Raw genomic sequence first — 24,950 nt, 5'->3', positions numbered from 1 at the left:
GTCTTGTACTCTCTAGTATTGCTTTAGACCACAAATATGTTGACCAAAACGTGAATAAAGCTAGCATGGTGTATATCAACAAATAGATATTGGAGAGTTGATATTTGATGCATTATCTCCAATATATTAAGCCGTAATTTGCAAAAGCTTTACATGAGGTCTTGTACTCACTAGTATTGCTTTAGATCACAAAAAGTATACCATCTTACTTGAGGCTAATGGAGGGTGGAGCAAGATTCAACTAGGAGAGCAATCCGATGAGATTCAACAAAGCTTGATTTTTTGCGTATTGATTTGCAATGACAGTGGAGAATATCAATGATTGAGAGGTTTCACATGTTTGTCTTCAAGGTTCAAGGTTGAATTTCTTGTTAGCTATCCCTTGGGAGTATATATTGTACTTGAATACAATCTTGAGTTCTTGTTAGTTATACCTTGGGGGTACATATTGTAGAGCAGCACACCAAATGCATCAAATTAATCAATTATACAAGATAAAACGTGGTTAATCTTAGGATCAAGGCTGACTATAAATTGGTGGTGAGAGAGAGAGAGAGAGAGAGAGAGAGAGAGAGAGAGAGAGAGAGAGAGAACAATTAGGCCAAAAGAACTAACCCAGTGAGAAAAAACACATCTTCCAATGGGCCTACACAAAATTTTATGTTAAATGCTTATGATAAACAAATGGATAGAAGAATTTTATGTTAAATCCTTATTTCATAAACAAAGCTTAATGTTGCAGCTCTCAGTAGTATGCTTGTAATGCAGAGAGCTTACTGTAGTACCAATGCTAATAATAATGCAGAGCATGGTACATACATGTGTATATTTAACAATTGTAATCCCAGTGGTAATCACTTTATACTTGTAACTATTACCCAGTCAGCCTTTGTCACAGAGCTCTGCTCTGTACACTCTGATTATGAGTGTCATGAGCCCTTTTCATAGTTATCACCCATTGTAATACAGCTCTATGGTATAGACTGTGATTATGAATGTCATGAGCAAGAGGGCTCCTGCAGACACCACAGAGACAACCAGCCATGGACGGGAGAGGTAGTCGCGCTTGAACTCGGCCTTGAGGGCATTGAGCCTGTGCTGGCAATGGACAAGGAGCTCTCTGGCCACCTCCTCATACTCAGAGCTGCACACCCTCATGGTGTTCACAGACAGGTTGTTCCACATGTCAGCCACCTCCTCATTGCTGCCAATGTCCTGCTCTATCACCCCCTTCTCCACCAGCAGGGCCACATCATCAGGCCCATCCACCAGGCTGTTCATGAACCTGAGATAGGACAGCACATGCACATTGTCTACCAGGTGGCTCTCATAGGCTATCAAGTTCCTGAGCAGCCTCTCTGTGTCATCCCCCACCCTCACCTTGGGGACATGCAGGGTGGCCTTCTTCTTGTCAAACCACACTGAATTCATGTTGCCTGAGCCCAGGGCTTTGAAATGTACCCCACAGTTGTGGAGCTCCACTGCTCTTGGAAAATGGGTAGGCTTCTCTACAGGAGCTTGCTCCTCACTAGCTGAGCCCTCCTGGTATGTCACAATGCTGTAAAGGCAGTCCAGCAGATGCTTCCTTTTCTCCAAATTTTTCTTGCTTATGGGAGAGAGGCTGCCAGCTGAGAGATGGTGGAAGGGAAGGAGCTCATCTGCCACTCTCTTGATCCATAATCCCAAGACCCCTACCTCTGATGAATTGTCCATGCTGATGATCTTGGTGAGCAGGAAGAGAGGCATCTGATTCTCCAGCAGGACTAAGTCCTGCAGCACGGACTTGCGGAGCGGGAGCGGGAAGCGGCTGCAGTAGTAGGAGTGGAAGCTGGGATGGAGGCTATTGCTGGTGGTAGTGGTCTGAGACCCCCCTTGGAAGGTATTATGGCTGCTGGTCTGATCAGGGGAAGGCATGGCATTGGATCTCAGGACCTCCACAACAAAGCAGGCATCCAGGGCTAACATGAGGGCCAGCCTCTTGTCATTCTTGTGGCTCAGCTCCACGTCATACTCACACCTCACCCTGTCTATCTCCGTCAGAAAGCCCTGCATGAGGGACTCAAAGCTGCTGCCACCTCCCTCCCGGCCTGCATGGGGGGAGGCCTTGGCAACTACACACCTACAGGCGACCACCTTGTGCTTCTCCATCTCCTTGGCAGCAATGAGCTTGTACCTGACTGTCTCCTTGTTGTCAGGGAAGGAGCTATGGTGGGGGCCCAGGTCACTGTGATAGGGGCCTATGGCCACCACCTGGGGGATGAAGTCCTCATGCTTGAGGCCCCTGAGCGGGCTGGAAGCCATGAAGATGGAAGGGCTGGAGATGGAGAGGGAGGAGGCCTTGCCACCTTCAATCTCAGCACTGATGTGAACAACCCATTGCTCATCCTTCTCCTCTGTATTGAAGCTCTCAGAGTGCAGAAATGCTGTTGGCATGCTTGGCAAAAGAGGAAGAAGTGGTAGTAGTAATGGTAGAAGTAGGCCTAGAACTTGGAACAACAAGAGATTGAATACCAGCTCACAAAGACAGGTGAAGGCTACACATATTGATGCATGTGTTTATAGGCTAGTTAAGAGTTCAGGTTTTTAAAATGTAGGGGAGATGAGAGAGAGAGAGAGAGAGAGAGAGAGAGAGAGAGTGTGTGTGTGTCTTGTGAAATAAGAGCCATGATGATCTAAGGATAGTGTGAAGAAGAAAATGTTTGAATAAATAATCTCAGCCACCACCCAACAAGACGACTTATCAAGCATTGAGCAGAACTTATTATTGTAATGGATGAGTTTCTATCAATCTTTAAAAAATCTAGTAAAATATTATAGCATATGTAGCATGATCTAAGACCATATGGCTAAGCTTTTTAAGGAAAAGCTTGAGGCCCAATGCTTAGACTTAAGGGCTCTGAGAGAGGTGCACACTCATGTATGGCTATTGGTCTCATACCTGTCTCAACAATATGACCCATTTTAAGAAAATAAACCCCAACTTGACGGCCAAGTTGGAAAAGCTAATCGGAGTAGGTCTAATCCAGACCTAGTCCAGTTAACTCTGCCAAGTCTTATAATCAATGCCCCTGAGTTGAAGATACATAGCCACACGAGGTTAACTTTGACCTAGTTGACTCATTTCAGTCTTATGGACCTGTATATGGCTCAACTCTTAAGGACAATTAGGCAATCTTGTGCTAAGACACCAAGGCACCCTTTTGGGATCCTACCTAAGCATTGAGCAAAACTTACTACAAGGGCCTTCACACACTAGTTGTACCCTCAATTAAATGCTTCCTTCTCTCCACACCTTCATGTTCCAAATTGTGCCCTGGTTTTCAAACTAAGTCCTCTTTTGGCACTCAAGGAATACGCAAACAACTTAAGAGTGAGGTCACATGCAAGTGAGTCTCATGATGCATTCTATTAGAAATATTACATTTACTTTGCTAGACTTTTAAGGAGTCTAGTTTTCCCTACATAGGATATGATTCATTTTATCTTACAATTGATTAAATTTTGCCATGTGCATGGATCCTCCTTGTTGGATTAAACGAGAAAGTGTTAAAAATTAGAGAAATATACTGAGTCACAAGCATCTGGCACATTTTTTACCTTCATGCATGCAAAATACTTTCGCAAATTCCAAAAATATGTGACATTTCTAAAAAACTTTCACATGTTGGTGTTGGCTTTCAATTTGGAAAGGCAAGGTAGCTCATAAAAAAATGTAAGGCAAAATAAGGCCTCTACATTTTACATGTAGGAGATATCATTGAAAAGGATATGCTTGTACCCATCATATTATAATTGCCAAAAGAATGATTAAAACAACAAGGTGATGTGTTCATAAGGGCCTACCTAAAGGAGGAATTTACCTTGTTTTATAAGAGCCCACCTATAACATGGGGTCAAAAAAGCATGGATCTAATGTTTCATGTATAAAACTAACCACTATAAATGCTTAAAGGAGCCAAAATATAAAGATTTATCTAACATTATCTACATAGAAGTTGTGAAATAAATACAAAAGCTCAAAAGACCTAAGATGGGGAGCTTTATCGAAGCTGTTCAAATATGTTAGGAGATGTAAAAATTGTGGATGTGTGGCAATCATGTGTGATGCCCAAACCATAGATTTAGACTTCTCTATGAATATCACATATGTCAAAAACATGGTTTGCATCTTATGTTTCAAGACAAAGTTTGTAGTCTCAAAGTTGACATGAGAGCTATGATTATCCTTTTGGCCAAACTGGAAAGTATGATTACCTTTTGACATGAGAGATGTGATGATGCTTTTGGCCAAACTAAAAGCTCTGAGTAGCTTTGGGGAAGATGCAATTTAAGGGAAAGTACTAACAATTAATTCTTCAAGTTGGCATTGTGAATGAAGTGTTTGATTGACATGCATAAAGAAAATGAGTAATCTTGGGATGATAGATGTGAAACACACACACACACACACACACGCATGCATATATATATATATATATATATATATATATATATATATATATATATATATATATAGAGAGAGAGAGAGAGAGAGAGAGAGAGAGAGAGAGAGTTCTAAGGAGTCCTTAAAGGTGATGACAGTTGGGGAGGATCAATGATTTCCTCACATAAGGAAAAACCTTGCCAAAGATGAAACAAATCCAAAAGCCTACCTAAAGGCACACAAAAAGAAGATAAGACTCGTCTTACAACTGGGAAACATTTAAAAAAGAAATAAAACTCAAGAAAAATCCTATACACTAATATTTTCAAAAATCAAATATTTTTAATGATACCTCAATGTTAGATTACAAACAATGACCTTTAAACATGTATTTGTAATAATCTTGTTAACATAGGCTAAAGGAAGGGTATGGGATGAATATAGTCTTACCCTTTTCATAAGACTATTAGATGCCATTATGCTTTTGGTGTTCTTCATATTACATCAAACTTCACTTTTGTTTGCAATATAGACAAGACATTGTATTGACATGTTACCACACAGTCTTTGAATTAAATATTTTACTAAATGCTTAATTGACTTAGAAATACATAAATACCAAACATTTAAAACAATTGAAATCCAATGAATTGCTTGGAATGTTTTTAGATATTTGTTATGTTGGGTGAAATAAGATTCTAGAATCTCATGAAAGTATACTTGTTATGTATAGACTTTATGGTAATTTGCTTTCTATGTTGATTCTAATAGTGTCTCTCTCAAAAGCCTTAGCTTTCTAGGTAGCATTTTTTTTCAAAGTTAGAAGTAAAAGATCACACTTTGAGGTGTTTAAAAGGCTTTAAGCTCATATCACGCTATGTTGTGATACTAATTCTTTCCAAATATTAATCTTATATCACATGTGCATGCATCTCATGATAGTTTAGGAATTGATATCATTCAATGTGTACCACGCTAGAATCAATTTAGATATACAAAACGTTTCCATAAGCTAATTGACCAAAATTGGATGTTCTCTTACAAGCAATTCCAGAAGCTAAATATTCACAAAAACTAGGTGTTCAAACAGCACATTATGGTCAATATGTATCATGGTTGTGTCTAGATGAAGAGAATTCAAAGTTTATCAATAGTGTAAATTGTGATTTATGTCAATGTCATTAGGGTTTCATCAATGCTTAGCACGATATTCATTTAAATACGTGAGCCTATCCTTAAAGCAATTGCTATGTCAATGCATGTTAGGCATGCTATTTAAAAAGTGAGAATGTGCAACTTTAAGTCTTAAGCACCACATTAACATATACTAAGTATTTGTGTTAAGTCATGAGCATGTCACATCATTTATAGTTTAGGCAAATTATTTGCCAAATTGAGGTAGTCAACATGTTTGAAAATTAGAATGTAGAACTTCGAAGTGTCGCATTACTATTCTTTAATTTACAACTTGGGTATCATTGTTTATGGGTGTGATGAGTGGGCATAAGAAGTTCACAAGTCCATATACTTTCCATGCAATGGGTCTCTACAAAAAAAGGATAGCGATCCTCTATTGAGGCTTTATTGTGCCTTAGATAAGAAAAGATGACAAGTTAGTATGTGTGTTGTGTGTGTAAACTTTATATGTTGCTATATTTGTACGTGTTCAATAAAGTATAGCTTTATGTGTGTAAGGTTAATAATATGTGTATACTTGATGTGTGTGATTGAGTGAGTGTGTGTCTGTTGGGAGGGCAAGGTTTTGTGGGTGTGTGTGCATGCCCATATGCGTGCACATGTGTTCATGTGCATGTATGCATGCATTTATGTGTGTGTGCATGCATGTACAAACATGCACATGCATATCTTTGCGAATTTGTATATGTATGCATGTGCATGTGCATACATACATGTGTATGTTGGTGTATCTTACAATATATTGGTGTACATATTTGACATCCTTCTTTGGGGATAGAGGGAAAGAACCATCCATATAGCAAGTGTTATTGCTCCTTCGAGAATGAAAATTCCTAATTTGTAGGGAGACAACTTGTCCTCATGACTTTCCACCCCTCAATATTTTGCATAAATATGGTTATTGTTTCATATTTTTAATATTTTATACTAAGTTTGCATGTCTTTATGCATTGCAAACTCAAAAACAAAATTTTATGACAATTGAAATGCAATTTCTAGCAAACCATAACATCCTCCCATTAGAGACTTGGCAACTTCCTTTTTTCTTCTCATCCATTCACTCACTAGTTTGCTTTTAAAGATATTCATATATCCCGAGTTCTTCATCTAGTGGAGGCTTCTATCTAAATCTACCATAAACACAATCTTTTCTTTATTCATTGAAAAACTTAATAATCCCACAAACTAGTCATAAGTGTGCAATAGCTCCTTGATGGATTTTGAGTCATCCACTCAATACTTGTGTATGAAATACATCTCCATTTAGCATGGCTAATCCTTGCACATTGAACCTTCTAATTCATGATGTTAGAAGAGGCTTTATGATGGTGGACACTTGGGCAAACAATAGTGATCCCAAAGGGCATCCCTACCTTATAGATATTTTAAGTGAAAACTTTTGGCATGAAACACATTGACGCAAATGAAACTCAGAAACCTCCTAGCTTTATGCCCTTTGTCTTCAATGGTCCAACCTACTTCTTTTGCACCAATGCTTGTCATTTTTGTATCTTCCAATATTGGAAGTTGTTGCCATCAAGCTTTTCAAGGTTGAAAATAGCATTATCAATTGATGCATGAGAAGTACCTACCATAATGATTGGAAAGGACTACGAATGACCAAAGAATGGGCTACGATAATTACATCAAAATAGTCCTTAAAAACTATGTCAAAGTGGGTGGACAAAAGGATGGGAGAAAAGGGGGTATAACTCTCCACAAATTACAATAAAAAGAGTGCCACCTCAAAGTGTCTACTCTCCAAAAGAATGCTAAAAATAGCAATTATAGCACTGTAGTAGTGTATATCAATTCAACTTTGGGAAAAATAGACAAGATAGCAACAAGCTCCCATTTCCAAGGATATTCAAATAGCAACCAGAATATAAAAAATGTGACTAGCAATGAATAGGCATAGACCACTAACACTAAAGACTATCATGAACTAAAAGTGTCAATAAACCATAAATCCCATAAGCATATATATCATGCATGTAGAAGTTCTCAAGAGAAACTTCATTGATGAAGCGCACGTAACCCTAATTCTCTTAGAGAGAGTAGTTTGGTAATCGTGTAGGGACCAATCCTAGCCACCACCATTCCACCTAACTTTGAGCATGTGGACTTAAGTGACTAGGTGTTCCCTAGATCCACCTCACATGTGAAGCATTCAGCCTCATCCCATGAGGATTGACTTGTGGATTCCTAAAGATACAACTACAGTCTCTATTAGCAATCTAACATTGAGCTTCAAATGAATGCATTTCATGAATTGTCCAAGATTGAGGTAGGCAAGCACTGCATTTGGTTCAATGAGAGTGAGAAATAAGGGATAGTTGGGCATCAACCCCTTTTCCCATAAGGCATAGTCTCACACTGGCCTCCCAAGAGAGTGCTTAACTGATTCTAGGACTCACTCTTAGGATGGTCACGCTTATTCATCTTTATTCTAAACTTGGGAAAATCCACTCAACTAACCGCGCCCACCCAATCATAAGACAATTTTGTCAAGGAATAGTGCACTTGCTTTTTGCATTTTAGTATTTTAAATAGGCACACTACCATGTTATGATGACATATATAAATAGATTCATTGATTAATATTTGCACAAGGTTCATTGGCAAGCCATTAAGGTACGCAAACTAAGGAATGCATTTGAAAACAAGCTATTGTCAGAGCGTGTAAGGTAGAAGGTCTACCACAAGGGTATGAAACAAAAGGGTTTACAAAGAGTGAAGCAGGGAAAAAGAAGAAAGAAAGAGTACTAACTATTTAAATGAAGTGAAAGAAAATGACAGAGGCTAAATCTAATGATTCTATTCCATATATAGTCCAACATTACATCTCAATAAAACCATATAAGATGCCCATATAGGCATGCGAACACACTTGGAACAATTGCCCAACACACAATCTGAGATTATAGCTCAAAAATCCTCTAACATGCATCCATGCACCACATAAATCCATACATACATCTAAATCTTTATAGTAGATGATGCATATTAATGGTAGTAAGTCATATCAAGCATCATAATCCATCAAAACCAATGTTTAACAATTATCGGGATTGAAAGACTACATCACCCTCTATAAAAATTACACAGCAGAGTGGATAGAATCTGAGCAAGGAGTAGAGAACACACAAAAAATATGTGAAGGAAAGAAATTGCTTTAGTTTCAAACGAATTGATACAAAGATGGCTACATCCACTTGTGCACTTCCACTGTGGAGGTTAGATGGCGAACTAGACATATGATAGGTGAAAAACTTAAGGGTAGTTGTGTCTACTATGTGCTTCCAATGTGAAGCTTAGATTGCAATCTAGATAGATGATAGGCAAAGAGCTTAAGGGTAGTTAGAAGAACTCTAACTAATACAAAAATGGCTTTGTCCACCTGTGCGCTTCCACCACTGTGAAGCTTAGATGGAGATCCAAACAAATGATATGTGAAGAGCTTAAGGGTAGCTGGAAGAACATTGACTAGGTGAAAGATAGATTAATGATGTCTTTGGAGGGATATTTCTTTTATAGTCCATGAAGATAGTTTGGTTGGCATGTCTGACTATATTATGAAGCTACCTTAGCAACTAGGAAATATTTTAAAGAATATTCCTTTTATTGTCAGGGCCACAACCCATAACTCAATGCATTATGCCTTGAGTTGCTACCAACATAACTACTCTATCTAACACAAAGGCTAGATCCACAAATGTCACCTTTTTTCCATCCGGTCACATAGGCCTTATGTGACATACAAGTTAGGACCCAACCAATGTTTGTGCTCACACATGGCTTGTCCTAATAATGGGGGCCTTACAACTTAGAGCACCATGGATCATTGGTGGCACCTTATGAGGGTGGGGTATTGAGCATATCTAACATAGTCTTGTATGACATTTTTATTACAACAAGATGAAAACACTCCTTGCTACCCATAGATCCACTCTAAACTTGAGTTTTGATGGTACTTGAACCTTGTTTTCCATCAATAGATGCATTCAAAAGCATGTTTGAAGCTCATGAATGTCATAGAAAACATGTTGCTTTTCTTTCTCCCTATTATTCCCTATCAAAATCAGCCCATAAACATCACAAGAAACTCAGTTCTCACTACCCAAGTGCATCCAAGACAAAGCCGTCATATTCTTCATGCCTCTATCTCCTGTGGACAAGCATAAGTCGTCATCTCTAGCTTCTACATGTAACTAGGATGCTGAATCTTTTATTATAGCATTATATACATTGATGTATTTTTTGATTTTATAATCAACTCAAATCCCAAATCATCCACAAAGGCTTCCACTTGATGTCTCAAGTTCAATGCTAAGTTTGGGTGTGTATTTGGAAGTGTCTCCCATCCCAAAACAACATGAAATTCGGTAAAAGAGATGAAGAAAATTCACTACTACTGCAGTGCCCTATTTTGGATAACAACAAAGACACTCTAGAGATCACTTTTAAAACCCTCCTTTGAGTATTTTTCTCATAAACTTTGATGGCTTTTCCTTCTACCTTGTCTTGGGAGCTTCCTTCTAAGCATAAGAAGTATATCCTTCCCAACCTCTCCATGTTTTTTTCCAAGCAAGTTGTCCTTCATGCCTAGCTTCAGATGAAAAAATGTCCCACTTCTCTCGTTCTTACCCTTTGCATATTCATTATATTTGGATACTTTTCCCTTGTGCTATGAGTAGCGGAAATTATCTTGGGCACTCACTTATTCTTGACACTTTTGGTCCTAACCATTTACAACCTTTACAAAGTACATGGTCACCAACTTGACATGTATATCATATGTAAACTCTATCTTACACTTAGCAAGTCTTTAATGTATACTAAACTATCACTTATAGTCTTGTATATTTTTTAAGGCATAATCAATTTTCATTTTTCTTACTTAACATTGGTCATGATATATAGATGAAATCATAGTATTTCTATATAATCCATAAGTTGTTACTAAATGAATGTGTTGTGTCACTAGTCATGACATACAAATGAAATCATAGTATTTCTATGTAATATATAAGTTTTTATTGAATGAACATGTTGTATCACGAGATCAACCCCCTCCAAACCTACATATCATTTGGATGGGACACAATTATCAATCATCATCCCCATGATCAACTATCTGCTCAAGGTCATCTTCCATGTGGGAGCTTCTCCCTCAACCACCAAGATCCATGGACCACTTATTGTTTCAAAGCGTTTCAAGTCAAGTGAAATGGCTCTCTCTCACATAATGGTACATGCTCTCACAGCTACGAGTGTAGTGAGCTTACTTGCATGCTCAATTGAGTTACTTCCTCCCTCCTCAAGTACTCTGGTAGCTCCACGATTCAAGGTGCAAGCTCAAGCATGCTGGATCCTCAAGCTCTAAAATCCATGCTCCATTGTCGTGCACGAGACAAGAGAATAAAAGAAGAAGAAAGGAGAAGATGGAGAGCTTCTCCACTATGATCCCTCACCCTCACACTCACTCCCTTACTCCCTCACACACACTCTCTCAAGCACAAGCTCAAGCAACCAAGAAGAAGAAGAAGAAGAAGAAGAAGAGGAGAGCTAGCTTTGGCCACACACAAGAATGAGCTTCTTCATTCACTTTTTTCCTTTTATGCAAAACCCTTGTCCCCTTTGGGTACCCATCCTTTTTTTACATGCCCGGGCATTTTAGCTTAGGTCCTCTTTTCCTATTTGCATTGTGCCTTCACCCATGCCCGCTGTCTACATTTACAAATTTCACACACAAGGGAGCCTGGCGCTCTTTTACAAAGATTTAGGGTGCACTTTTATATTTAAAATGTTCATTTTCTCTTTTGCACTTGCTCTGAAATTTTAAGGTTGCCCTTATCCTTTTGGCATTTTTTTCTCCAATTTTTTTAGTCGGGCTACCTTTTTCCGCTTTGCACTGCATCTTTTTAATTTTAATTTTTTGCATTCTTTGTGCTTGAGTTAACATTACCCCCTCCTAGCCAAGTGCTAGTATGAGGGATTGGTGGTTGAAGGGTTTCCATTTGGATTGATGATGGGGAGATTGAACGTGGTGAAGAAGCACCACAAAATTGGATGAGAGATTATGAACATTGAGGATAGGTTTGAGTGGGTAATGGGGACCTCTGATGTCAGTGGTTGATTATAGTTGTTGAGTGTACCTGAAAAAGACAAAGGAAGTGCACTACTTGGGGGTGTGACTATCTCACCATGCAGTGTAAGGTGTCCAGTGCCAGTGAAACTAGGAGTTGAGTTGAACCTCACGGAATCCTGTGGTATTGTCCCACACTTGAGGACCCATTTTGTGTATAGGGGAGGTGATGTGGGTGTGACTTAGAGAGACAGGTCAACACAAACTCCCTAGGTGTGTCCTGTCCTTGATGTGCCCTAAGTGTGAAGTGGGGGGATAGTAAGGGCTAGGGGGTTAGGCCGTCCCATCGAGGACGCTAGACGCATCTAACTTGAGAACCCCTAAGTGCAGTGTTTGTGGCACTTTGATATTACATGAGAATTCTATTTCGTCCTTTTCTTGTGCTTCTTCTTTGTCTTTTCTTATCCTTTTATCCCTTCTTTTTATCATTTCATTTCATTTCATTTCTTTTCACTCCTTTCATTTCTTTTTTTCTTTTCTCTCTCTTTTTTTTTGACACTTAAGACATGTGAGAAAGTACGTTAGGTGTCATCCTATACTCTTCATGGGCTATGCTACGAGGGGGCCTAAGGGACTTGGTAAGGAAGGATCTACTATTTGCAAGTAGCCTTTTATGTTAATGCACACATTTAGAGGTGTTATTGATAGGGAGGGGTGGCTGCACGTGGTAAAGTAGCTATCTTTCATATATTCCAGGATGGCCATGCAAAAAGAAGGTAGGAGTGCGGGCCTCATCATTAGACGGGCCATCGTATCTATCAATACATGTATTTAGATTTAAAAAAGAGTGGTGGGAGTTAGGCCTCTTCTGTCATGGGATTTTGTTGAGAAAATTCCTAAGTACCCTAAGATAATTGCATGTGCTAATAAAGGCAAGTTCAAGGGTAGGATGAGAACTAGTTGAGGAAGTGTGTGATGGATAGGCAGATGTCCCACTCAGGGAAGATTAGGCACTCCTCTAGGCTTTTTGCATTCACATTGTAGATCCTTGGAAAGTCGTACTTGCCATGCATTTCCATGTTGTAATCTACCCCTATTCTCCATGGATATATGGCATGTAGGTAGAGTTGTTGCGTTCATCTAGTATGGTGCTATAGAAATCCATCCAAGCATCAAGGTTGGTGTCCCAGATGCATTGCCGCAATTGTGGTTGGGCTTCATATCTATTGATGGTCTTCTTATCAAACCTTGTCTTACCAATAATTTGTGGGCTCTCTTTGCCACCTTGTGGGGTGTCTTCTTCGCTCCTCTATCCACATGTTCCCTAGCTATTGCGTGAGCCTGATCATTTGCTCCACCACCCTTAGAGATAGAACTCTATCCAAAGAATGAGGATAGTGGAAAGAGAACTCAAAGGGTTGGTTTTGATTTTCCCATTGCTCCCAAATAGCTAGTTCCTGGGCCTAGTTTATAGGGTGGCATTTCTCTCTTTTGGGATGTGGACCTCATGAACTTGTTGTGGCCTTGCTTGGAGTCTCCTTCATGCCAGCTCTACTTGCTCTCTTTGCATGTGCTTTCTTTCCACAACCCTCTCAAGATTGGCTTCCTCACTCTACTCTTCCGTGTGTGCTTGCACTTGCTATGCTAGGCTTAGCACTTGCAATTTTTCTTCTTCCTCTTGGCCTTGTTCAAAGTCTAGCCCTTCTTCTCTTAGTGGTTCCGTTGGAGCTATAATAGGTGGTTGAGTTGGTTTTTTTGGCTCTCTAAACCCTAACTCCTCCAGTTCCTTCATTGAGAGCCTAGCTTGCCTTAGGCATTGTCATTGTTATTCCGTGCTTAGGTTGGTGCTCTCTTTCAATACTCTTTTATGAAGGTCGTATCTTAGGGCCCATCTTGTAAGTTCTAGCTTCCTCTGCAGCCCTTCCATTATAGTATTGAGACAATATCATGACTAGTTCTTGCTCCTTCCAGATTTCGAGCATTTTCTCTTTTAGCTATTTAACACAGTTTAGTTGCTCTACTAGTCATTCTCGTTCGAGGAGGGCCATTTGAAGTTGGTTTTCCATCTTTGTTAGTTTTTTGGCTGCCACTTCATCTCTCTATGCCTTGGCCTCATGCTGTTCCTTGAGTAGCTCTTCCTTTTGTTGTTTCTCCTTTTTGCACTCTGTGTAAGCTTGGGTGCTAACCCTTTTTAGCTCCTTGGGGACCTCATCTCCAATTCTCTTTAGCTAGTCAAGGTACTCTTGCATTTGCTCATTCTACTATAGGAAGACCAAAAAGTCCTCCTCTAGCATCACTTGTTCTCCACTTCCCTTGCCATGGGGCTCTTTGCAACTTTCTCCTCTGTTTTTCCTTCTATTGTCTGTTTGGCTTCCAACTCTTCCCTCAGGTCAATTATCTACCTTTGTTGGATGAATATTTGGCATGTTTTTTTGAGTTGGTAGGCTGAGAATGTTTCCTTTTTAGTTTCTAGATCTGCTAATGGTGCCTTCCTCTCCTCTTTTATTATTTCCAATTGGCCTAGTAGTTCCTAGATATACTCATCATATTGTGCCAACCTTGGCATGGTCGGCATGGACATGGTTAAGACTTTCATCCTGGCCTTCTTCAAGTCCTTCCTAGACTCAACATCCACAGTGGCAGGTCTCTTTGTTCCTAGTATGGAGGCTCCTTCATTGGGTGATAGTCCAAGGTGCTGCACCATGTTGACTAGGTATTGCATCCAAACCATCACATTGCTTTGGTCCAATGTGGCATCCATGGTTTCTTGGGTGGTAGTAGCAGTGGTGACCATGATGGGTAGGGGTGGTTCCAATGGGGCCTTCCCTTTACCTTCCATAATGGGTCCTCTAGCCCCTTGTGCTATTGTGGAGTTAGTTCCAGGTGTATCATCTAGGCTCCTTTTGGCCAGCTCTTCTACCTGGGAGGGTTGCTCAACCGATAGCCTAATGGCAAGAGGCATTTTCTCATCCTCTTCTCTTCTTAGCCTTTCCTCCTCCTCTTATTACTGCTTCCTTTGTTCTTCCTCCATCCTTTGTGATTCTTCTTTTGCCTTCCTCCGTGTAGGTGTTCCTTCTCTTCTTCTTGCTTGGAATTTTTAGTAGGATTTTCTTCTGCTCCCCCTGGCTTGATGGGACTGAACCCCTCCCCACCTTGCTCACTCATGGTCCTTTCACTAGACTCCTCCTATTGTTGTTGAGCTTGGGGTTGAATTCCCTTCTTTCTTGAGGCTTGCTTTGCCTTCTCTTTCTATGGCATCCTTGCTTCTTTATTTCCCACCTCTCTTGCTTTCGAAGATGTTGATGGGCTTTGTGGGATTGGGGAGAGGTGCTGCTCTTGGATGGGAGATCTCTCTCGAGTCTCCCCTACTTTCTCTTCCCTTTTCGTCTCTCCCACAACTTCTTAGATGATGGTGGTTAGCACCTCTCCAAACCCTATAAGGGATGCTTTTGATGCAGGCATTTTTTGGTCCAATTCGACTGTGGTGGTTGGTGACTCCCCTCCTACTACAGGTCTTTGGTTTGCTGATAATGCATTGGCTGATGATTCAATTGTCTTGTGGACATAGGCATTTAGCTTTACTTCATCTAGGGACCTTGTTGCAATACTTTCAAGCATCAGCACTGGAATCCGATCCATGAGGGTATTGTATGGATGATCGAAGAATAGGGCATGCACCATATTAGCCTATAATTGGATGGCACGGTCAAGGACGTTTGCTAGACTGATCCCATCAATGGTGTGAACCTTTGTCTTGAGCATCTTCAACATGCTATAAACGTCCATCTTTGATATCTTTCCTTGTGTGTTGGCCAACCTTAAGGGATTCTCCACTATCTCTGGGGGCTAAGCACAACTTTTATCCTTTTAGGAGAGCCTTTCTTCCTAACAATTATCATGCCACTATTCTTCCTTCTATCAAAGGTTCTCAAGAATTCTGTGCATATGTCGTGGTTAATCTTCTAGCCCACCTTCTCTACATATTTGCAAAGATAACACTAGTCAACTATTTGTCTCACCACTCCTTCCTTGTTTACCAACTCTTCCAAATTGTTGACGTTGCCATACTTCAGTTGGTTGTAGACTTGTGTTTCAGTGGGGCTAGTCAATACTTGTTGTGCTCTTTCTCTGAGAATGGAAATTGGCCTACCATCTCGAGTTCCTGTTATGGCACAACATTTTACCAATTAGCTCCTATGAGAGTACTTTTTGCAAAAAAGGAAAAGTTTAAGCTCGTCAAACATTATGGAATGGTGCAATGTCCTAGTAAGGAATTTAAACTTTTTATACTTCAAGCAATCCACACATTCCAAGCATAAATTCCATTAAAAAATTTCTTCAAGTACAAGTTTTCTTAATTTGTCATTTTTTGCTTTTGAACCTTTTTTTATTTGAAGTTTTGAAGTTCAAGTGATGTTTTCTTTTCCACCATACCCCCTCCCCCCTAAGAATGATGAAGATCCTTCCCAGGATTGGAGGATGACAGGTTAAGGGCATGAAGCGCATGCATGTTGTGCTTTACTTCATGATGAGCCAATCATAGAAGTTTGGGTTATACTTGAGGTGGGCATGAATGTCCATGTTTTAAGGATTAATGTCTATTTGCATAATATAGGTCAGGACATTGGTTAGGAAGTCTCCGAAATTCATCGTACTAGCAATGTGTAGTTCTTCCTCATCAATTAGGAGTTGATCCAAATAGGGATGGGCCATGACATGTTCCTCTAAAGGTCATTTTTGCGCATGATGGCCAAGAATCTAAACGAGGTAAGAGGTGCCTAGGTTGGTTGTACGCAGAGGTTTTGATTGTCCATCTCTGCTCTATTGCAATGAACATAATTTGGCAGCCCTCTTGTTCCCATTCGAGATGCAAAGCGTACCATTTTCGTAGAAAGAAACACTCAGAGTCGGTTAGCTTTGTTAGCTCTTTTAGATATTGTCCTATTGTAGAAACTTTTCTCCTATGATAGGATGTGATTAGCCATTGTGTGTGAGCTTCCTCTCAAGAGATCTCACTATCACTCAAGGCTTCAGCTATTTTGGGAATCTTGACAAACACAAACTCATATTCCTCCCAAGTTCATGGAAATGAGCCTACTTCCATTACTAATGTCTCATCAAGGAGGCCTAAGTTAGCTATTCATAGCTCCTAGTTAACGTGGTGAATGTGGTGTCCAATGATCTAATGCAGGTGACAAGGTCATCCCCCATATTTGCGGCTAGTAGGTCTGAGGCCAATGTAAGGATGGATCTCCACTTATAGGAGGGTCTAAGGCATGTGGGAGATTGGGGTTTGGTTGAGCTAGATAGCTCAACTATGGATGCTTGCCTCATGGGTGGTTCAATGGGGTGCTTGTTGGCCACTTCTGCAATGGATTGGTCTTGTGGCTTAGTTGATGTGTCGCTCTCTACTTGTGGAGTAGTTGAAATGGTAGAAGTATCGGTTTGAGTTAGCTTGGATGCAGTGGGCTACTGTGGTTTTGGTCAATACACCTCTGGCGACTCTATGGACTTGGCGCTTATTGAGTCAATTGGTTTCTCATTTTTGGTTGGTTTACCATTTTGTGGGGATGGGCTGGAGGGCCTGGATTAATGGGCACATGTGCCATTCATAGTCTTGGGCAACCAAATCCAATTATTTCCATCATAGTAGCTTTGAGCGCACAATAGGTCTTTGGGCACCCGTCATGATTTGACCATTTGTATGCTTCGGTAGCGCTAGCTTTTCCTCCTAGCCTAGGGTGTGATTTTTTGTGGTTACGAGTTCGTGCGGTAGGTGGAAGTGGTTGGAATTTGGGCACCCATTTGAGTTGTTTCTCACTAGTCATGGATGTGGCTCCTTTAGGTGGCGGGTAGTTTTTCTTGGTATTGTGGGACAAGTTAGGATCCCCCTCCTTAGACCTTGCACTTGGTTCCTCTACCGATGGCACTGCAAGCTGTGATTAGCCATGCTGCCCTTGCTAAAAGTTGTCATTATCCAAACATTGCCAATGGCGAGGTGAATGCATTTCAAGTCATAGTGGATATTGTAGTGTGCTTGTTTTTTGAATGCGTGTCCTAGCAATGATTCCTTACTGGCGGCCTCCATGTTAGACCTCACATATAGAAGATAATAGGTAGGCTTTTAGACTCGATAGAGACCGCTATTTTGCATTTTCCAATATAGTGGGTAGAACTATCCCCCGAATAGGTTGAGTTTTGTTGAGAATCTGCCAATCACACCCTATGTATGCCCCTTTGTATGGAACAACTAGGCTAGGAAGATGTAGTTCATTCTAGGAAGAGAGATAGATCCCATAGGCACAGTGATGAAATGTGCTACCAAGCAATCCTATATAATGATGTACTTGACTATCACTTTCATATGATGATAATGCAATAGTACTTGTCTCTTTCTGTCAAGTCTCTGTGTCATTGTCAGTCCTACACAAGATTGTGTTTATGAGTTCAAGTCTCAATCTTGAAACCTAATTCACTTGTGTAACAGTTGTCTTCTTTGTCAATGTCAACATGAGTAGTATCTTCATCTTCCATCCTCCATAGCTTCCGTCTTTCCCATGCTCTAGATCCCGCATTTCTAACATGGTATCAGAGCCCAGTCGGGCATGGCATAACTCCCTTATCTGCTCTCTCAGTCCCTCTTAACCTCAGGTCAGCTCAAGTCTAGCTCATGGTTCCATTTCTTACCTCTATCCTCACTGAAGCTTCCATGGCAGCCATAGCCAACAGCACCTTGTCAACTTGAAGCTCCTGGATCTCTCTCCATAGGTCATATCTGAACCTGCTCTCTTCTAGATATTTGTTCCTTGACTCCCAAGGCTTCTTTCTATCATTTAAGATCTTGACATTGGCCACTCCATAGCTTAGCATTGCTTAAATTGTCAATCATTGCCATAGCCCAAATCTGTGACCTGCAAGACATACCTTGATTGGAGTCCCTGGATCTCCCAACACAAAGCATATCTCCTCTTGCTTCCTTCTAAGGAATCATTCCTCACATCAGGATGCTTCATCCCAGCACCAACAACCATGACATTGGTCACCCTCTGCTCCAACATTGATGAAATTGCGGAAATCTATATAAACTGCGCCTGTTCACGGTATTCCTCTCTACGCGTGCAGTACGGGCCGCGATCTGGACGAGGAGATTAGGGCTTTGGTAGAGCATTACATAAGCTACATTTCCATAAAAAAAGTTTTGAAAATGGTCCACCATAGCTCCTGCAATGTTAGAAAAACCAGGCCCCTATCATGAAACCCTAAAATCCACCATAGCCAAAATCTCTCAAACTCAAAAATTCTTCATTTTCTCTCTCCTGACACTCAGCCCAAGCCTCTGTCACTCTGATCCACTGTGTTACTGAAGTTCCCAGCAAGAAAAAGATTCAAGAAGATAAGCATCAACAAAATCAAAGCATCAAGAATCATCATCAAGTTCAACCATAGTATCTTTTGATACTACATAGTGTGTTTTCACACTGCCATTGGTTGTGTCTTCTGACACATTAGATTTCAACTCTGTGCTGGAAGGTTTCAAAAATTTTAAGCTGATTCCATCATGGAATTGCCAAGCATGAAGTCTCTTGGGTGGTTACCTGTTATAAAGAGTAACATTACTCTTGGTGCCCATTTACATTGCATGCAAGACTTGGCTACCTTACTTGCAGAAAGACATGGAGTTGTGTACATCAAAGTTCAATCAATGAATCCATCAGAAGATTTTGAAGACATTTCCACTACCTCAAAGATGATACCTTTGCTTGAGGGGGACATGGACATGAAGATTAAAGCTGCAAGCAAAGACAAATAAGAAGCAGACCAAACAGACAATGAAGAAGAGAAGAAGGACAAGAAGAAGATCAGCCATGAAGACCAAATGATCACATCATTCAAAGATGAAGAACCAAAGATGAAAGACAAGAAGATTTTCCATGCTGACAAAGAGAAATCATATGCTGGAAAAGACCACAAGGGCCTATCGGTCCTTGTCTCTCATTTTCTGTTTTAAAAGCATTGTACCCGCCTTAATGTTCCTTTCATAAGCTTGAAAAAAACTCCTCATGTAGCCTTGTACTACAGCCTCTGTACACTTTGTGAGGCCCCTGTTACAGCCTCTGGATGTCCACCATGTTTATGGTACCCACACTTAGCCTTTTCTGCGACGACAGCCTCTGGTGTTTTGCCATGTTTGTGGTATGCCCACACTTTGCAGGTGCTGCTCTCACTAAAGCCTCTACACACTTTGTACTTTCAGGTTGTGATTGAGGAGGGGTGTTGAGAATCTACCAATCACACCCTATGTATGCCCCTTTGTATGGAACAACTAGGCTAGGAAGATGCAGTTCATTCTAGGAAGAGAGACAGATCCCATAGGCACAGTGATGAAATGTGCTACCAAGCAATCCTACATAATGATGTACTTGACTATCACTTTCATATGATGATAATGCAATAGTACTTGTCTCTTTCTGTCAAGTCTCTGTGTCATTGTCAGTCCTACACAAGATTGTGTTTATGAGTTCAAGTCTCAATCTTGAAACCTAATTCACTTGTGTAACAGTTGTCTTCTTTGTCAATGTCAACATGAGTAGTATCTTCATCTTCCATCCTCCATAGCTTCCATCTTTGCCATGCTCTAGATCCCGCATTTCTAACAAGTTTGGCATTAGTAGGCTGTAGTTGGGGCTCACCAATAAGGTTCCAATGGTCACGCATAAGGATATTACAGTTAGCTCCCTCGCCAATAAGTGCATCTAAGACATGTGTCTTTTTGGCAGTCACACTAATATGCATAGGTAGATAGGTGCCACTTCTTCCTCATCCTCTTCCTCAATCTCAATGATGGTGGCTACTCTTATGTTTATAGATAGGTTCAGCATTGGAGGCTCATATGGTGGGAGTACGTTTATTGCTGGAGCTCCTAGCCATCATGCCGAGTGGTACTAATGGTGGGACTCTACTCTCGACAGATGAGATGGTGGGAATTTGTGGGACTCACTAGTTGCCTTGGTAGCCTGTTTACAATCCTCCTCTTCATCTAAGAATCGTAGAGATTGATGGTGGCTAGCACATGTATCCAATCCCACTCATCCTCAGGGCATGGTATATACTTTGTTAGTGGCCCATAAAAATTCTTAACATGTGAGTCTCCTTCCAAGATAGTGGAGATGGAATCTAGGTCAACTCCATGGTCTTCTAGGTATCCATCACAACTCTTATAGTCTCTGATTCGCTACCTAAGAATATGAGACCATTGCCCCAATCTTTTATCACTTGTGCATTTCACATCCAGGATTAGCCTAGCAAGATGTTGTAGTCCACTCCCTTCATGACTATGAAGTGAGTTCAAGGTTAATCTTGGTATGTGTGTTACTATGTTGTGGTTAAGAAAGTTGATCACTCCAAGCTCATCATGTCGTTCTATCCACTACTTCAACCCTTGCCATAGCATTGGGTTCTGCCTAAGTGGTTTTCCCAAATGAAAAGTCATGGATGCGGATATCAATGTCATGAGTAAGTTGCTAGTTGCCTACTTTTCATTAGGCTCTACACTCTTTTGCCAATGATCTTGGGCAATCTACCCATCTGTGGTGTCTAGGCTCTATCTATGTGATGTTTCATGGGTTGGGATGTGTCTCTTGATCTTACTCATCAATTTTGTCTTCAATAATGGGTGTTCCATATGTTTTAGATGCACTTGGGCTTCTCTAACCCACTCAACCTTATCAACCACTTTTGATGGTGCCTCAGATTGGGATATTCTGCAACCTTAGCACTTCCCTTTTATGTTGTCTTAGGATAAAATGTCTTTGCTTTTGCATCCATGACTTGCTTCCTTGATAACATGGTGGCATTTTTTGTCTTAAGCATAATCTTTGTCTTAGCCCTCTTTTTTCTTCTTCTATGGCTTCTCTTCCCTATTGAAGCTACATCGAGGTTGCTATGTCATGGTAATGAAATACCAGCTTGCTTTGCCTATGGTCATGGGTCATGATATTCAGCGGAATCGGCATAGCTTCGCCATCAAGTGTTTCAACTCTGAACAGTTCCAATGGTATAGATGGCACGATAGTCACACTAGTGGAAGGTTTCCACCTAGGGCACTTAGTGTGTGTACAAGTATATGATCCTACACTCAAGGCATCTCAGGTCAGCCTTCTCTCGATTGGCTTGCTCACTTTTGGGGCATCGAGACTAGATGTATCCTGGGTGAACGCAACTCTAGGAAGCGATGGGTTCTTGGTTCTATCCTCCTAGACCTCTATCTCTTCCCCTACCCAACACCATCACCGACACTAGTTTTAAATCCATCAAGATGGGATTGCCCTCTTCATCATACAAGATGTAAGGTTTTAAGTATGCTTTGTCCTCATTTGGCTCCTCTAGTGATGTATACGAGCATTGCTTGTGGTGGATGGGTCACAATGGGTCGAGGTAGTCTAGGTATCCCTGTGGGGTTGATGTCCATCCTAGGGATAGCTGGCTTTGAATCATTGGATGCTAGGAGAACTAGTGGAGCTCCCCTTTTGAAAGGTTGCAGTTTGTTCCCTAGGTAGTAAGGTTGATTGTATGGCTATGAGTATGGCAATCGGCCCTCAATAATCAGCAATACATTGCATCATGGCCAAACCTATTGCAATTTGCATAGGGTCTGGATCTAAGATCCATACACTTGGCTGGAAGGTGATTTTCTTCACAATGCATGCATTGCACATGAAGTCCTGAGGGCCTTCTCATCATCTCTTGTAGCCTAGCCAACTCTAACTTCACATCCACCAACTCCTAGCTCTAGTTGACATTCTTTCACTTATCTTGGGTGCTTTGGTTAGATCTTTCACTAATGGTCATAGCTCTTTCTAAGATTCTAGAAGCAATGCTATCTTAGGTTGTGGATCTTGAGCTCCTCTCCTTGAGTAGGTCATCCACTCATATGGATTCTTCAAAGACCCTAAATACCACATCCCTTTGCAAGGTTGAGTTTCTCACCAAGGCCTTGTAAAGCTATTCACTTCGGATTTTTCTTATGAACACAGTGGAAACTGCTCATCCGCTAGGTCACTTTGTGGCTATGATTCTCTTGAAGAGACTTTGCATGTGGGTGACATAGTCTCTCATATCCTACTTTTCCTTTTGAGTGTCATTCATCAACCTAACTATCAGGTTGTTAGAGTATCCCACCCCAGAGAATCTCTTGATGAAGAGACTCTTGAGGTTATTTGAGTCATTGCGTTTGGCATTGTCTAGACTAGTGTACCACATCCTTCCTTTGTCTCCTAGATAGTCCAAAAGCTTGTGCACATTGAGCAAGTTTTGTAAGACCGTTAACCTTGCATACATGCTCAAATTTCTCTGCAAAGCTATAAAAATCATTTTTGGATTGATACTCATTGAGTTTCTTAGCAACCACATGTATCTTAGTCTGGCTCCTAGAATTTGAGGTGATTCCTAGTCCTACTAGCAATGAAGTGGCCAAGGTTGCTCCACTCTATTTTGTAGCAAGTTGTGTTATCTAAGAGACACTTTGTGAGAAGCTCGCTTAAGATCAACCTCTAAGGCTCTCTCCCTCTCAGCATTTGGTCCTGTCCTAGCTCTATTGGCAAGAGCTAAGATGCGTCGGACCTCTCACATTTCTATATTTAGCCTCAACTTTAGAGCTCGTTGCTCTTGGTTGTAGACATCCACACCCTGCAGTGCTTGCCTTACCAACCTCCGCTCTTCCTCAAGATTGGCTATAATGTCCTCATTTGGTCTACCATGATGCTCCATTTTGGTTTGAAGGTCATACTGGGTCATCAATTTTGCTATCGATTGGCCAAGTTAAGCTCCTCATTTTTTGGGTTGGTGCTAGCTCCTAACATATTGCTAACTTCTTGAGAAACTAGGGCATTGATCAGATTGCTTAAGTTGGGTAGAGCTACATCTCTAATCATTTTTGTTGATGTTGCTCTTGAAGCAGCTCGATGATCCAAGTCTCTTCTTAGTATTCAGTGATTGGGGTCCTTGGCCACTCTGTTGTTTGATGTCTGGGGGTCTCCTCCTACTAGTGGATTTGTTCAACTTATCTTATATTGCATGAATCCCTTATTATTTAAAACAATTCTTAATTTTATTTGCACTCAAATGCTAGTGGTGTTCTTCTCAAAGTGGATTGTGAGAAATCAAGCTTTCAACGTTTCTAGTGCACGTCAAATGTTTAATTGATGCAATGTGCAAATTAAACAAAAGTAGTATAGTGTAGATCACACTCTTTTAGATCCTTTTGTGCATTTAACAACCACTCTAGCTAGTTCATTCTGGTCTCTATAGTGTCCTAGACATGTGATCTGAGGGGTAGCAAATTTGGTCAATGAGTGTGCCTCTCTATTTGGGTATGGTTAGTGACCATAGTTACTTTTGGACTTTGGGGTCTCAACTCTCGAGTCAATCAGCTCTATTTCCCCTTTCCCTCACTTGTGGATCTACTAGGGTGTCCTACAGCTAGGGCTTGGCCTCTAGATGGTCTAGTGAGGTCAGAATTTGATGTTCCATTTTCTCGTCTTATTTGCAGGTTTTTCATCCGATTCCCAGAATCTACTGTGCGATTTTGGCCTTTCCAATTCTAGGCTATCCAATCTTGGGTGTTGGATTCTTGGACTAGTCTCCAATTGGATGATCTAATTGCATCCAATTTTTAAAATTGGACAACTTTGAGACAGTCGGATGGTTTGATTCTGGGAATTGGATGATTCAAACCCGGTGGTGAAAGTTCCAAAATGATGAAAATCTTGCCAATCTTAAATGCGTCTAGATCAATCTTCCATCTTCAATTTTGGGAGCAATCATCCAACTCGAAAGAACACTCAAAGCTTTTTTGTGGGGCTCAAAGGCGCAGTGTTGAAGATTGCCAAGCACAAAATGGTTTCCAGTCTTGTAGCTCTCTCTCTCTCTCACTCTCTCTTTGTTAAGCTCTCTCCCTCAACTTAGAAATGACAAATGAGCTCTTCCCCTGCCCTCTTGACTTCTTAAACCCTTTCTTGCCCTGTTACTTCCCCCCTTCTCTCTCTTTTCTTTCCTGATTCCTAAATCCAAAAAAAAAAAAACTTGCAAGGAGATCACGTACCTCTTTAACTCCCTTGCTTCCTACCTATCTCAAGCATCCATTCGAGGCAAACCCTGCTTCAATGCTCAATTCAAAGCATGTAGCACTCAAAGCTTGAATGTGTTGGTCATGGCAAGGAACCAAAATATGGGAGCTTCTTACTC

The 24,950-nt window shown here is 40.8% G+C and overlaps 1 protein-coding gene across 1 annotated transcript; it reads right to left on the bottom strand.

Moving 5' to 3' along the window:
• Nucleotides 1-697: 697 nt before the first annotated feature.
• Nucleotides 698-2,509, bottom strand: LOC148025790 (UPF0481 protein At3g47200-like). The gene has a single exon (XM_087692148.1). The coding sequence runs from the start codon at nucleotides 2,431-2,433 to the stop codon at nucleotides 952-954; it is 1,482 nt and encodes a 493-aa protein (XP_087548274.1). The 5' UTR covers nucleotides 2,434-2,509; the 3' UTR covers nucleotides 698-951.
• Between the last annotated feature and the right edge of the window lie 22,441 nt (nucleotides 2,510-24,950).

Source organism: Lygodium microphyllum, chromosome 14 (genome assembly GCF_053477565.2).
Source record: "Lygodium microphyllum isolate KBCC chromosome 14, Lygodium_microphyllum_v1.1.10, whole genome shotgun sequence".
Classification (NCBI taxonomy): Eukaryota; Viridiplantae; Streptophyta; class Polypodiopsida; order Schizaeales; family Lygodiaceae; genus Lygodium; species Lygodium microphyllum.
Note: the sequence above shows the minus strand (reverse complement) of the source record. Positions and strands in the feature narration are given on the sequence as shown.

Coding starts and splice junctions, on each gene's coding strand:
- LOC148025790 (XM_087692148.1), bottom strand. CDS start 2,433: ATGCCAACAGCATTTCTGCACTCTGAGAGCTTCAATACAGAGGAGAAG.